This window comes from Patiria miniata, unplaced genomic scaffold (assembly GCF_015706575.1).
Source record: "Patiria miniata isolate m_02_andy unplaced genomic scaffold, ASM1570657v1 HiC_scaffold_3, whole genome shotgun sequence".
NCBI lineage: Eukaryota > Metazoa > Echinodermata > Asteroidea > Valvatida > Asterinidae > Patiria > Patiria miniata.
In genome coordinates this window covers 4549527-4565749 of record NW_024037069.1, presented here as the reverse complement: position 1 = coordinate 4565749, position 16223 = coordinate 4549527, and the positions used below count along the sequence as shown (strand labels likewise).

The 16223-nt window shown below is 44.4% G+C and overlaps 1 protein-coding gene across 1 annotated transcript; it reads left to right on the top strand.

The window, feature by feature from the left end:
• The first annotated feature begins 411 nt into the window (after positions 1 to 411).
• On the top strand, positions 412 to 9926 carry LOC119738318 (UDP-D-xylose:L-fucose alpha-1,3-D-xylosyltransferase 1-like). The gene is made up of 3 exons (XM_038213165.1): positions 412 to 601; positions 4938 to 5021; positions 8881 to 9926. The coding sequence occupies exons 1-3, from the start codon at positions 412 to 414 to the stop codon at positions 9924 to 9926; spliced, it is 1320 nt and encodes a 439-aa protein (XP_038069093.1).
• Positions 9927 to 16223: the final 6297 nt, after the last annotated feature.

Sequence of the window (16223 nt, the reverse complement as noted above, 5' to 3'; positions counted from 1 at the left end):
TACCTAGGTAAATGTGTCCGGGGGACACATTTACCAGGGGGGGACAAAATTACCTGCCACACCTGCACCCTTTAAACAGCTGCAGCTATATATGTCTTGGTAATAAGGTCATGATAAGTTCCCCAGTATGCCATTCCCACTTCCTTGACAAGATTCCGTGAAGTTCATCAGCCATTCCCGGCCCAGCGCCCATGGCCCTGTTTGCAATTAAGGATGGGGTGGGGAGGGGGATACTGGGTACGAGCGAAGCGCTATACATAAAACAAGATGGACATCATGAACAGCGCCCCCTAGCGTAATGTGGTGGCCTGGTTTAATAATGTTGTTTTCGTCTACGTTTTAATGTTTATTATTATTTTTTTAAAAATTAAGGACGAGAACGTACTGTTCGCCTAGTTTTTCAGAAAAGTAATGATTGATTACAGGCTGATGAAGGACTGTTGGGAACAGCCAACGCCGATTGCCGCTGGTGGTCCGCTGGCAGTTTTGGAGCGGCAGGCCACTGGAGGCATGCCACTAGCCTACCGCTGGCGGACCGCTGATAGTTTGGGTCGGCGTGCCGAGGCCGACAAGCCGCTCCCCAGCCACCGGTGGTCCGACGGTGGCTTGCGGACTGGGGACTCCACGGTTTTCACCCTTACGGGCCCTGCACTACTATTTATAATTGTTATACAATAACACGGTCCGCTTGTCCACAACAATGATATAAACATCTGACGGGCCTGGACCCCCCCCCCCCCCGCAAAATTCCCGAATCCGCCTCTGAATTCACCCGATGCCCGTTCTTCAAAAAAGCCTGTGGTGTTCATTGTTGCGTAAAGATTTAGCACACGTAACTATTAGCCTACGATTAACGAGGCAGCCGTATGCCATTTTCCAAACAAATGAAAACAGTTGGCTCATTATTGCCCGAAATGCATGGGGGGGGGGGGGGGGGTTCACATTATTATCAAGTATTTTCCATGCACAATTTTTTAACAGAGCTGGGGGGGGGGGGGGGTTGACCCGCAAACCCCCTGGATCTGCGCCTTGGCGACTCTTGTACAGTGCTAATGGGAATTCGATAGAATATGCCGGTGTGGACGGTAATTCTGTCCCCCGTTAAAAGTGTCCGGGGGACAGAATTACCTAGGTAAAAGTGTCTTCCCCGGCCCGTTTATTCTGTCCCCCTTCAGGTAATTCTGTCCCCTCCAGGTTTTTTGTCCCCCTAGTTTTGCAATGCAGAAGGCCAGTTCTCTATATTGTTTTCATGAATTCACTCTACAAGGTATACATTTTTTACTCTTTAGTCTGCCCTTCATGAAGATGAAAAAAATTAACTTTTTGGTCTCTTTCTTAGATGTGAAATGTGAACACACTGTTTCGATCGATTCGGAGTACGGTGTAGCCCAACCTCGTCCCCAGTGCTTACTTTATTTCCAACACGGTTTCCAATAGTAAACCCTTGATAGGAAACTTTCTTCCTGTATCCTGATTCGATACCGCTATTGGCTAGTAATGGATTTTTATCGTGTACTTGGTGTTGTTATTCACAACGTGCAGTACGTGTTTTCGCAATCATTCGTCCACGCCTTCTCGAAAATATTAATTTCCTTTCCAATTTGTTAATATTAATATGAAATGTGATACTGCATATTGTTTCGTTAAGATCGTAACAGTTTAATTGAATAAAAATCGTGTTTTTGTAACTCACGCCATGCTCGCGCTGCTACGAATTGACTTTGTTTTTACCCCAGACACCGCATACAAAAACAAACGCTAATGTAAACGCACATGCAGGCACCAGACTATTCCTCATTTGCATACGTGTTCAAAAATCTTGCACATGCAAATGATCCAATACCAGGGCGAGAGAGCAGGTAGTGATGGGCGCGTACTGCTCGACACCCTGGGTACGAGGTTGCGGTGTAGCCCTATTCTACGGTGGACGCCTCATTGATATAACGCCTACTTGGATTGGTCTGCGTTCCCATCGTAGCGCGTAACGAAATTTCCTATTGGATGAATTTCCTTTGTGTAGCGGGATACACATTATGTACACAGTCATAATGCGATAAACTCCGCCACAAATCTTGCAGCATGTACTTGCGGCGATGCGCGCTCCCATGAAACCTTGTCGCCCCCCCCCCCCAGTCGCCCCCCCCCCCCCCCCCCACTGAGATTTTGAGTTTCTAAAAAAAATTATCATTGATCTACATGACGCCATGGGCGTCAATCCGGGGGGGGGGGACAGGGGACATGTCCCCCCCCACCCCACTTTTTGAAGGGTGGGGGACACAATATCAAATGTTCCCCCCCCCCCCACCAGATTTTTGAACTCGTGTCTCATTTACAGGGCCCTATTATGTACTACAATGTATCTTTTGCTTAGAAAATATTGGTTAAAGTGGTCAGAAATTGCCTCAGATCACACCACAGAGCATCGAGAATCCATTTTTTTTCGGGGCCCTTAAGCGGGCCCCGAACCGCACGCCGTCAAGGGCGGATCCAGGGGGGGGGGGCAAAGGGGGCCATGGCCCCCCCCCCAAAACGAAACCAATTTTTTTTTTTTATGTGACATCGCAATAAAGGCAGGCAATGAGTACACAATCATCTTTTCCTCAAAAAAACATTGGTTAAAGTGGTCAGAAATTGCCTCAGATCGCACCACAGAGCATCTAGAATCCAAAATTTTTTCGGGGCCCTTAAGCGGGCCCCGAACCCCACGCCGTATTTTTTGACCCACTTTTTTGGGGGACCAAATTTTTTTTTTGGCCCCTCCCAAAATTGTGTTCTGGATCCGCCCTTGCACGCCGTAAGGGCTTCGCGTTCGCATCAGTTCTGATCAAGGTATGTCCGCCCCCCCCCCCACTTTTGAGAAGCGATTGACGCCCCTGCATGACGCCCCCCCCCCCCTGAAATGTTCCAGCCCCCCAGCGCCCCCCCCCCCCCCCTGGCCTAATTGTCCTCCACCCTGAATGGGTCAAACAAACACAGGGTCCCCCAGGCCCTCAATATCGCACCCGTTGGCAATTATGCGGTTTTATGCCCCTCACAATGGCCTCATGCCCAGCCGGTACAGCTGCTATTTCAGTATAAACTATAACACGCCCAACAAACGACTGTCCTTTACCTCCTGAATACACTTCTTCTTTCCATTCACATGCAACCTTATATTTGTTCCAATGTGGTAGGTCTTAAATATTGGCAGGACATCCGTTTGTTCATCAAATTCAAACTTTTTTGAAATTCACTAATTGCCTACTCGTTAATCAGTATTAAGTTCGGACTTGCTGCTGCGGCCCTCGTAGTCTTGAAATCAAGTCTGTAATTGGCCGGGTTTAGTCCGTCTTTTCAGGGTGATCGTCTTTGGATGAAATGTTCCCTTTTCGGATAATTGAACGTTGAGTTGTGGGTAATTTTAATAATTTTCGGAAGAAGGCGTAATAATTATCACTGAGGTCTATGGGAGTCGATTTGGAGGTCTGCACCCCGAAGCCCAGTATACTTGTTTGAAAATGTATTCTCGATAAATGCAAACACTTAGCATTTATTTGCATTAGTATACACTGACGCATGGTACTTGATCTTGCACTTTGTACTGTTCATTTAGTTCACGTGCGCATAAATTAAAGTTCATGTGCAATTATATTTTCGCAAGCTAGCTATCATCGAGAAAATGGACATGTTGTTTGGTTCATCTCCTATCGTGTAACGTCACCTGTTGTCACGTTGAAACAGACACCACGTAGACCCTGTGCGTGCAAGCCGTGTGGTACACACAGAGGATTCAGCATTGCATGCATGGTAATAGACACCGGACGTAATCACGTTGGTAAGCATAATGATGTAAACGGTTGATATTTTAAAATGTCAGGTATCGACTAGGATATATCATGGAGAAATAAAACACACGTGGTTTCTTGATGACGATTCGCGACACATTACTGTAATTTATGTCATAAATTTTATGCTTTATTGTATTTTGTACCAGGCAAGACGTCATGCGAGGGACCACGTTAGCCTGAATACTTAATAATCGTAGGCCTACATTCTAAACAAAGTAGGCCTATAAGATATAAGAAATAACGTGTGAATGAACCAATGACTGAAATTATAATTATTGGGATCTTTCGGATTAGGATTGCTTGAACGGAACAGGCTGATCGCTGACCAATGTGAATGCTTGGGGGGAAAAACACAGCGGAAAACCCTTGCATCGTAAAATATGATCATGTCAGACAAGGCTTTTGAGAAGTAAAATGTCGCTTAGGTCCGAGTCCACACGTTTTTCCTATGGACTTTCTAAATTTTTATTTTACAACTTGTATCGAAATTCCACCGACAGATTTATAAACCCTCACTATGGGTTTTCCTGAGCGCGACCATGCAGTGTGCTGTTTTTAATATTACAAAGTTTGACCATCCGGTCATTATGATATCAGTGATCTGATATGATCAGATGCATATACCATTATTAACCCTGCGAGGTCATGACTGGTGAAGATTTGGTCATTTCATCTCCTTAATAGACTTGATAAACGGTCGTGTTTGTTTGTCCGTTGAATGCTGCCGATAGTGACATCGTTGTATATTAACCACCTTCGGCTTATCTATTAACTCTGATTTACGCGGATATTCACATCTTCTTTTAACGCACAACCATTGCGCTGCTGGCAGGAAGAAAATGACGGCCAATGTTGCCGTCTAAATGATAACTAGGTGTTTGAGACAAGAACTGTAGTAAACGCCAGAACTTCTTGCTCGAAGCTACTCTGGCTTCTTAAAATGTCTCTGCACAGTAAAATCTCGTTTTGAATTTCTAAGCAAAATGAGATTTCTCTTCAGCAATCACTGATTAGTTACTATAACAAATATAAACCAAATATTTATTGACAGCTAGACTCCAGATATTTTGGGAACTTCAGTCACTTTTGTTGTTGTGAATCTCACTGCAGGCGAATTGAAAATGGCCGCGGTAGACCACATCTATAAGATTTTGTTCTTCATGCAGTCAGCTGCCTTCATCGCATTCATTATAAGTAAGTATACAGTGGTTAAGTCTCGATAGTCCGAAGTCCCATTGGTCCGAAGTCCCATTGGTCCGAAGTCCCATTGGTCCGATGTCCCATTGGTCCGATGAAACATAATACTGTGTAGTTTCACTGGTTCAGGTTGACTGACCCTCACCCTAACCCTAACCTATAACCCTTACCATAATCCTATGGGGCGTCGGACCAATGGGCATTCGGACTAATAGGTACGTTTCTTAATTCCCGAACGAAAACCTAAAATGACCCTAAGGCTACGTTCAGCGCTGTAACCGTGGATCTGATTGGTTATGCCGGAGTATGCCACCATGGGCAGCACTGATCTGGGACGTAGGACGAGAGCAGCGAACCTAACGCTTGCGGCCTCCCTGTGATTGGCTGTGACTATGCACCGTATAAGACCATTCATGATCCCAGTTCACTGAGCGACTCGTGATTGACGTGCGTGCCTTTTGGCTGAGACGTGATGGGTGCAGACCAAAATCTTCGGTATTTGAGCATGCTGTGGGCCATGAACTTGAGGGTTTGTAAAAAATATGGGTGGAAACCGTGCACAGGACTGGGAGCTTGCAGTTCTGTGTAATTTTGATGTAATTTGGACCCTAAAAGCGCTCTACTTTGCAATGGAGTGTAGGCATCGTTTTTGAAAATGGCGATGGGCTTCACGACTATTTTCAGGGGTGATCATCTTCATATGGAAATTTCTCCTAAAAGTCATCAGTTGACCCCCCGAAAATTGAAAAGAAAATGAAAGATGATGAAATAAGCTTTAATTTGATGTGTGTCTCGAACACCTTGGAGAGTTGTGAGTATTTTTCCCGAATTTTTGAAGTGGGAGCATTTACCATTGGGGTCTATGGAAGTTTATTTACTGGTCTGCTACCTGATGGTATGGTTGACCAGACACGTCGCGTCTACATGGCATACAAATGTAGACATGTTTTTTTTTCTCCCAACACTTGCCCTGACACTGACCATTGGTCATTTTTATTGGGGGTAATTTTTTTTAAAAGGGCACTTGCACATCCGTTGTGAAATGTAGACAGTTTTTTTTCTCCGGACACTTGGCCTCCGTCAAATCAAAAAGCGTGGGGGGGGGGGGGGGGGGGGGGGCTGGTCCCATCTGTCGATGGGGGCACTGTTCAAAACCGACAATTATGCACACAAAGGGCCAATATATGGTGTTTTTCAGGGCGATACAATGCGAAATTCTGAAAAAAAGGCATCCAAAACGGCAGATGCCACAAAAAAAGGAACCACTTTTTTTTAAAAGGCACTTCTTTAAAAAAAAAAAAAAGGGCACTTGTTAAAAAAAAGGGCACTTCGCAAAAAAGGGCACTCTTTACATATTATCGGGTGGGGGGAAGGGTAAGCCCGTTGAAAAAAAGGGCATTTGAATGGAAAAAGGCACTCTTTACAAAATATTGGGGGGGGGGGTAAATACCCCCTTAACCCCCCCCCCCCCCCCCCCCCTCCCCCCCCCCCCCCCCCCCCCCCCTGCTGGCTACGCCTATGTACTACACATTATATGGACATTATCACGGCGCATTGTAATGGTTGTTGAGCGGGTTTCCGTTGGTTGGATTGATGTCACACAAACTCTATAAACATTTATTTAAATCAGTGATGACCAAAACAATTGTCCAAAAAATCCTCCAGGTGAGAGTGCCCCCTGCCCCCCGCTGGATACGCTACTGAGCCTTGGGAAATTTGAGACAATGCAGATTTTAGTGGTCGGTTGCTACATGTATAATAATCCAGTCATATTATGAAAAAAAATTAAACCCAGAACAAATTGCACCAGTAATTATATTAACAACGTAATATCAGACAAGAATATATACGAACATATCAAAAGTCTACCAACATCATCGCAGTGGAACTTTCCCAAATTTGCATTAATTTCAAAAATGTCCGCCATATTAAAAAAATAAGCCCAGAATAAATTGCAAAATTGCCGATTTTTACAGCGTGATCTCAGACAAGCACATATGATAACATATCAAATAGTGGTGGTGGTGGAGGCGGCGGCAGTGGAAGTACTGGTACAGTTTGCAGTCGTTCCATCTCGTAGTTTTACCTTGTATTCGTATTGTAACTATTTATTTTGCTTTCTCGGCACACTCTGAATTATTAGCATTACAGATTCACAATGGTAATATATAACAGGGGCTCCTAGATCCTAATGACTAGGATTGGAATAAGCTGATAAGCTGCTTTTTGCATATCCTGTCTTCGTCATGCTAGGTTGAGCTATGTCATGACGTAAACAAACTGTCCTAAATTCCCCCATTTACAACCCTCCCAAATGCGAGTATGGCAGGTGCAGATCAAGGGGGGGGGGGGGTGCCGATATACCCCCCCCCCTGCGAAAAACGCTGGATCCACCCCTGCATGGGTATTGTTTTATGGCCCTTGTTGATGTAAGGTGTTGCACACAAACATGGTGGTATGGTTTGTAAAATTTTCAAGTCCACCCATACTCGTATTTTTGTCCGACAGTAGTCGGTGGTGGGCGTTTCGTTGTGATTGACATTAATTATGCATTTTGTGGTATAACTCATCCCTGGATTATTTCAAAAACGTTGTATATGGCCTGTGTATCAACATAATGAAGCTAAGTATTCCAAACAGCTGCGTCTTAAAATACAAATTTACCTTAAAACCACTACTTTTGGAATTTGTGTTTTTTTAATTGCCCCCTCCTACGGTTTTCGGGTGGGGTGATCCTGTGTGCTCTACGTATTACATAATGATCATGCATCTATCAAGCCAAATACCAATGTAAGATATCAAAACTGTCATCGGTAAACATGCGCTTTTAATATTTTTCCCTTTGAAAGGTATATTCCAAAATGTTGTTATTTTTGAATGGTGTATTCTATTTTCATGTTTGTTTTGGTTGATTGACGTTTTACATAATTATAGCACATTATCTGCGTAGAGGGTTCAATACCTGAACGAAATGCTGCGCTTTTCAAATGCGGTAAACCAACAGGTGCGAACGAAACTATCGTTGCTTCAACGCTGTGAGATATTTCTATAGAATTAGGGTGGAGCGGTGGGCCTTCCTTCTATTGTCTGTGTTGTGACACTGTGCCCCGGCCAATGAATTGAAAAGGCCGTGGCGTAAGTTATTCATTCAAGGTATTAGGCTCTTTATAATGTGCCCGCCTCCTATTCATAACCTGAACGTAAAAGAAACTTATAGCTATGCCACGTGACAGGGAATTGGGCAATCACTGAGAAGATAACAAACGTGCATGGACGTACATGTTACGTCCTTAGGGGCAATTAAGAAACGTACCTATAGGGACTTCGGGCCAATGGGACGTCGGACCAACGGGACGTTTATAGCAATGGAACGTATAGAGCAATGGGACTTCGGGCCAATGGGACTTCGGGCCAATGGGACTTCGGGCCAATGGGACTTCGGGCCAATGGGACTTCGGGCCAATGGGACTTCGGACCAATGGGACTTCGGACTATAGAGACGTCCCCGTATACAGTATGGTCTTGCTTTCTATACAAAAAATAGATTTCTTCCTGCTTCCTGCATTGCGTGCAGGACCGCGAAGTACGTTATTAAAATAATATTTTAACGAAAACAGCAATTGTTCATTCCATTGTAACTGTCCTTCATAAACAGAAGACGTTGATTTCTTTGCAGATAACATCAACTTCGTGTAAATGTTTGTTTACAAGTTTGAAAAACGGGCTCCGAACAAAATTGCATAGATATCCGTGGAGAAGATCGTTACCCAATCCACCGGTCGAGCCTGATTAGGGCCCCACTCCTAGTATACCTACAGCCACATTGTAATACTTCTATTCCATTTCAATCTTGTAGATGCCTCCCAGAATTCCGATGATATTCCCAAACCTAGCGGTTGCAAGTGCCAACAAAACGACCTGAGTAAATTGCACGGCGAAGAAGCAACGGGATGGATGCCTGGGCGCGTGAACGAAACACGTGGACCTCTGTCCAACTGCAGCTTAGCTGACGTCAAGAATAGGTCTGGTGTCGTCATGTTGACTACAACCAACCTTGGCTTCATGGATATGACTCTCAACATGCTGGAAAGTATGAAACGAACGAAAGTCTGTGTGAATACTACCGTCATTGCAGAAGACCAGAAATGTTACCGGTATCTGAGCGAAAGAGCCGAGGGTGACCCAGCAGTGCATGTGGTGTTGACTAACTCAGGAGAATCACAGAGCCAGGAAATCAAGCGGAGCGATCGCCGCTCGTACTATGCACTCTTCAATAAGCGTCAGGAGTATGTTCTGTCTTTACTGGAGCGAGGCTTGGAAGTTTTATTCACCGACGCCGACACCTTTTGGTTCCGAGATCCTTTTCCTTACTTCCGGGGAGACTTTGACATGTCTATGATCGATCCAAGATCCCCTTATCCAAACCGAACTGAAAAAACGTGGTACTGTGCTGGGTTTGTTTATTTCAAGCCAACAAACGTGACAGTCCTGTTCGTGAACACTTGGATTAATGCCATGAAACACAATGCTAAAATAGGAAGACTATTGGCGGATCAGGATCAGATGAACTTTCTTCTTCGAGTGGATCAACCTGTTCATGTCAACGTTCAACCGCTCGACACCAACATTTTCCCCTGGGGGCCAAAGTTTTACGAACTCTTGGCAAAGAAGGCCAATTACTCGACTGTGGTAATGCACGCCGCCAGTATCCGCGGACACGCCGCTAAGATCAAGAAATTTAAAAGTTCCAACATGTGGTTAGTAGACACATTTGAAGTGTCTCATAAGAACACGGTCTCAAGATTGCATGGCTTTTCTTTACTTTTAATTTTGAGCTTAGTGTTACCTGTTGGATGTTGTTGTTGCCTTTGTTGTCTTTGGTGCTGTTTTCCTGACGACTAAGAATCCGACTAGTCTATGTTATAGGCCATGGCGAAAGCTATGGTCTATTATATTTGAGCAGATTCGCTGATGAATTATGCAAGACAGCCGCATCTTGACCTCTAGATTTTAGCGGGCGCTTTCTTTGTCGGGTCTTTGGTCTTTCACCCTATGTCGCGTCTAGACATGGATAAAAAAAACCCGCTAGACACAGCAACAAAGGTCTGTGGTCACGCGCTATGTATTATGTTACACGACAAGCGCCCGGCTGGCTGTTGTTAGTCTGGTTCCCAGACCTGACAATTATTCCCGACGCTCACGTCTAAATTAACCTTGTCACCAGTGCTTACTTTATTTCCAACCTCGTTTCCAATAGTAAGCCCTGGATTGGAAACTTTCTTCCTGTATCTTGATTCGATACTGCAATTGGCTAGAAATTGATTTATATCGTGTACTTGGTGTTGTTATTCACAACGTGCAGTACGTGTTTTTGCGATCATTCGTCCACGCCTTCTCGAAAATATTTATTTCCTTGCCAGTTTGTTACTACATGTATTAATATAAAATGTCATACTGCATGTTGTATCGTTGAGATCGTAACAGTTTAATTAAAATAAAATCGTGTTTTTGTAACTCACCCCCCATGAAACCTTGTCGCCCCCCCCCCCCCCCACTGAGATTTTGAGTTTCTAAAAAAATTATCATTGATCTACATGACGCCATGGGCGTCAATCCTGGGGGACAGGGGGACTGGTTCCCCCCCCCCCCCACCCACTTTTTGAAGGGTGGGGGACACAATATCAAATGTCCCCCCCCCCCAGATTTTTGAACTCGTGTCTCATTTACAGGGCCCTATTATGTACTACAATGTATCTTTTGCTTAGAAAATATTGGTTAAAGTGGTCAGAAATTGCCTCAGATAGCACCACAGAGCATTTAGAATCCAACATTTTTCGGGGCCCTTAAGCGGGCCCCGAACCCCACGCCTATAGCTCAGAATTCTGGTAGCTGTTTCAATGACTCCAACCTCGAAAACAATGTTCAAAAATTTTTCTTATGCCTTTAGCTGAGAAAACCTCGAAAATTATGTTTAAATTATTATCTTTTGTGCTAAGATAATTATTGGTTAAAGTGGTGATTAATTGCCTCAGATCACACCACAGAGCATCGAGAATCCAATTGTTGTCGGGGCCCTTCAGCGGGCCCCGAACCCCACGCCTTTAGCTCAGAATACCGATAGCTGATTCAATGACTCCAACCTTGAAAACGATGTTCAAATAATTATCTTTTGCTAAGAAAATATTAGTTAAAGCATGGAGGAAAGTGGTAAGAAATTGCTTCAGATCACACTACAGAACATCTAGAATCCAATTTTTTCGGGGCCCTTAAGCGGGCCCCGAACCCCCACGCCGCTTCGGGCTTCGCGCTTCGGGCTTCGCGCTTCGGGCTTCGCGCTTCCCACTGAAAAATTCCTGGCTACGCCACTGCATATTTACCAGGGAGGGGGACAGATCTACCTAGGTAAATGTGTCCCCCCGGACAGATTTACCGGGTCACAAACCGGTAAATTTGTCCGGGGGACACATTTACCAGGGGGGGGGGGGGGGGGACGACAGAATTACCTGCCACACCGCCAAGACATACATCCGCACGCCGTAGAATATTTTAAGTTTTGTTCAATAGAGGGCGCGCCACATAAATAGTGGTCTCAACAACGCATCAACACGGATGCTGCACAACTGAACAAAAAGAACAAACTCGTTTCCGATGAACTACTCAAGAAATACAAAATGGATTAAATTGAAATTTCGTGCAATTAGTTTTCACGATGTGTAGCATGAGCAGTTTGAATGGCGTAAGAAACCGTGGAGCTATAAATATAATATGACCGTAACAATCTAGTGTTTTTAAACGTTCAAAATCCATGTTGACTTCCATTAGGATTGTATTTGTTGCAAATAAAATCCTGTATTGTTACGGTCATGATAGCTTAATTAATTGACGTTGTTTTAAGAAATGAAATATTTTGATGGCAAACATCATGACAAATGAGTGTACGAAAATTCATTTTAATGTAACGTGTATTTCTTGAGTTGTTGGCCCGAAATCGGGTTTGGTGGTGGAGATCGAGACCACTATAATAGAGGGCGAGCCACATAAATAGTGGTCTTAACAACGCATCAACACGGATGCTGCACAAGTGAAGAAAAAGAACATCCTCGTTTCCGATGAACTACTCAAGAAATACAAAATGGATTAAATTGAAATTTCGTGCAATTAGTTTTCACGATGTGTAGCATAAGTAGTTTGAATGGCGTGAGAAACTGTGGAGCTATAAATATAATATGATCGTAACAATCTAGTGTTTTAAACGTTAAAAATCCATGTTGACTTCCATTAGGATTGTATTTGTTGCAAATAAAATCCTGTATTGTTACGGTCATAATAGCTTGATTAATTGACGTTTTTTATTTTGATGCCAAACATCATGACAAATGAGTGTACGAAAATTCATTTTAATGTAACGTGTATTCAGTGCGTAGCCACGAGTTTTCAGTGGCGGGGGGGGGGGGGGGGGGGCGGGGTGCTGGGGGGCTGGAACATTTCAGGGGGGGGGGGCGTCACGTAGATCAATGATAATTTTTTTAGCAACTCAAAATCTCAGTTGGGGGGGGGGGGGCTACCGGGGGGCTACAAGATTTCAGGGGGGGGGAGGGGCTATCGCCCCCCACGCCCCCGTGGCTACGCCACTGCGTGTATTTCTTGAGTTGTTGGCCCCAAATCGAGTTTGGTGGAGGAGATCGAGACCACTATAATTGAGGGCGCGCCACATAAATAGTGGTCTCGGCAACGCATCAATACGGATGCTGCACTAGTGAAGAAAAAGAACAACCTCGTTTCCGATGAACTACTCAAGAAATACAAAATGGATTAAATTGAAATTTCGTGCAATTAGTTTTCACGATGTGTAGCATAACTAGTTTGAATGGCGTGAGAAACCGTGGAGCTATAAATATAATATGATCATAACATTCTAGTGTTTTAAACGTTAAAAATCCATGCTGACTTCCATTAGGATTGTATTTGTTGCAAATAAAATCCTGTATTGTTACGGTCATGATAGCTTAATTAATTGACGTTGTTTTAAGAAATGAAATCTTTTGATGTCAAACATCGTGAAAATGTATTTCTTGAGTTGTTTTCCCGAAATCGGGTTTGGTGGTGGAGATCGAGACCACTATAATAGAGGGCGCGCCACATAAATAATGGTCTTAACAACGCATCCATACGGATGCTGCAGAAGTGAAGAAAAAGAACAACCTCGTTTCCGATGAACTATACTCAAGAAATACAAAATGGATTAAATTGAAATTTCGTGCAATTAGTTTTCACGATAAGTAGTTTGAATGGCGTGAGAAACCGTGGAGCTATAAATATAATATGATCGTAACAATCTAGTGTTTTAAACGTTAAAAATCCATGTTGACTTCCATTAGGATTGTATTTGTTGCAATTAAAATCCTGATTGTTACGGTCATAATAGTATGTACTGGCGCGCGCGACACGCTGCTGCTCTCAGTATATACTGCATAGGGACACATTTACTAGGGGGACACTTTCACCGTTGGGCAGGGGGGGAGGGGGCACTTCCCCCCCCCCCCCCGGCGGATTTTTTTGACAATATTTTTTGTCAGCAATGATTTGAAGATTTATAAAGTTCTTCTGACATAAATCTCACCAAAGAAAACCTGCTCAACAACCATTACAATGCGCAGTGAAATTGTCCATATAATAATATAGTATTTATAATAATGGTAAGTTTTGAAGAGCGCCCCCATTTGGAAGATGGGTACCAGTCCCCCCCCCCCCCTCGCTGGATACGCTGCCGGAGCGCTGTTAGGGCCCCGATTTCATCCAAATTGCACCGAAATACAAGCTCACGTTCCTGTGCACGGCTTCCACCCTTATTGTTTACGAACTCTCAAGGGCATGGCCCGCAATATGCTGAAGAATTTGAAGGCATGCACATCGTGATTTGGCAGGCGTAGGCAATTTCGGATCGATTTACCGGCCTGCACCCTTTAAACAACTGCAGCTATATATGTCTTTGCAACCTCGTCCCCAGGGTGTCGAGCAGTACGCGCCCACCACTACCTGCTCTCTCACCCTGGTATTGGATCATTTGCATGTGCAAGATTTTTGAACACGTATGCAAATTAGGAGTAGTCTGGTGCCTGCCTGTGCGTTACATTTGCGTTTGTTTTTGTATGCGGTGTCTGGGGTAAAAACAGAATCAATTCGTCGCAGCGCGAGCATGGCGTGAGTTACGAAAACATGATTTCATTTTAATTAAACTGTTACGATCTTAACGAGACAACATGCAGTATCAAATTTCATATTAATATTAACAAACTGGAAAGGAAATGAATATTTTCGAGAAGGCGTGGACGAATGATCGCGAAAACACGTACTGCACGTTGTGAATAACAACACCAAGTACACGATATAAATCCATTTCTAGCCAATTGCGGTATCGAATCAGGATGCAGGAAGGAAGTTTCCTATCCAGGGTTTACTATTGGAAACAACGGTGGAAATAAAGTAAGCACTGGGGACGAGGTTGATGTCTTTGTAATAAGGTCATGATAAGTTACCCAGTATGCCATCCCCACTTCCTTGACAAGATTCCGTGAAGTTCATCAGCCATTCCCGGCCCAGCGCCCATGGCCCTGTTTGCAAGGATGGGGTAGGGGAGGGGGATACCGGGTACGAGCGAAGCGCTATACATAAAATAAAGATGGACATTATGAACAGCGCCCCTAGTGTAATGTGGTGGCCTGGTTAATGTTGTTTTCGTCTACGTTTTAATGTTTTTTTTGTTTTTTTAATTAAGGACGAGAACGTACTATTCGCCTAGTTTTTCAGGAAAGTAATGATTGATTACAGGCTGATGAAGGACTGTTGGGAACAGCCAACGCCGATTGCCAGCGCTGGATGGTGGTCCGCTGGCAGTTTTGGAGCGGCAGGCCACTGGAGGCATGCCACTAGCCTACCGCTGGCGGACCGCTGATAGTTTGGGTCGGCGTGCCGAGGCCGACAAGCCGCTCCCCAGCCACCGGTGGTCCGACGGTGGCTTGCGGACTGGGGACTCCACGGTTTTCACCCTTACGGGCCCTGCACTAATATTTATAATTGTTATACAATAACACGGTCCGCTTGTCCGTATACCATTTTCCAAACAAATGAAAACAAATGAAAACGGGGGGGGGGGGGGGGGGGGGGGTTGACCCGCAAACCCTCTGGATCTGCGCCTTGGCGACTCGTGTACAGTGCTAATGGGAATGGGAATTCGATAAAATATGCCGGCGCAACCTCAGATCATGTACGTCGTGTCAAAAAAGTCTGTATCTGTATCTGTAGCGTACTGCAAGCAAACTCCACTATGGGATATACGGTTGCAGGCGCGTGGTGGCTAGCAGCATCCCTAAACAATTTTGTTAATAGGCCCCCTTAGTGTTGAAGACAACTGCATCTCATGGAGTCTTGACTTAAAGGACTCCACTGAAGTAGCTTCCCTGACTTCTGGAGGAAGTAGGTTCCACTGAGCTGTTGTTCTTGGTACGAAAGAGTATCTGTAGCAGTCCTTCTTAGATGTAGGGTGAACAAAGGATAATGAAGATGATTTTCTAGTTGACATTTTGTCCCGTTTGGAATCAACTTGGTACTGATCAACATCAATTGCGATTTTGTGGTGAATGGATTTGTAGAGCAAGGTTAGTCTGGATATGATTCTGCGTTCCTCCAATGATTTCCATCCGAGGTGGGTGATCATGGATGAGACACTACTTGTGCGCCTGAAGTCCTTACAGACGAACCTGGCCGCTCTGCGTTGGACAGCTTCAAGTTTATTTTTGTGGTCCTGATGGTATGGATCCCATATGCTGGCGCAATATTCTAACTTGGGTCTGACCAGGGTCTTATATGCAGTGTAGCGGCCAAACTCAGATAGATTTCTTATTTTTGTTTTGCCAAGTGAGGGCGCTGTTGCGGGAATACGGGAGCTAAGCAAAAAGCAACATGGCTTCAGCTCAATCATGTCAATGACGACAGAATTTGCAACCTGTGGAATTCTTCGCCCAAAGCATTAACTGGCCAAGGTTTATTAAACGTCAATCTGTGCCTATACCTGAGCCTGACAAGTGTACGACTACCAAAACTGTCAGAAGTTGTACAAGACAATAAAATCTTCTGGATCTGCGCACAGCATATTTTCGTCAGTAATCTTTGGCAGATTCATCATTGACGTTTACTACCAGT

Excerpts from the sequence above, each read along its gene's own strand:
- LOC119738318 (XM_038213165.1), top strand. The coding sequence starts at position 412 with ATGATTGATTACAGGCTGATGAAGGACTGTTGGGAACAGCCAACGCCG. Across the intron at positions 602-4,937 it reads CAGCCACCGGTGGTCCGACG|GCGAATTGAAAATGGCCGCG; the intron begins GTGGCTTGCGGA and ends ATCTCACTGCAG. Across the intron at positions 5,022-8,880 it reads CTTCATCGCATTCATTATAA|ATGCCTCCCAGAATTCCGAT; the intron begins GTAAGTATACAG and ends TCAATCTTGTAG.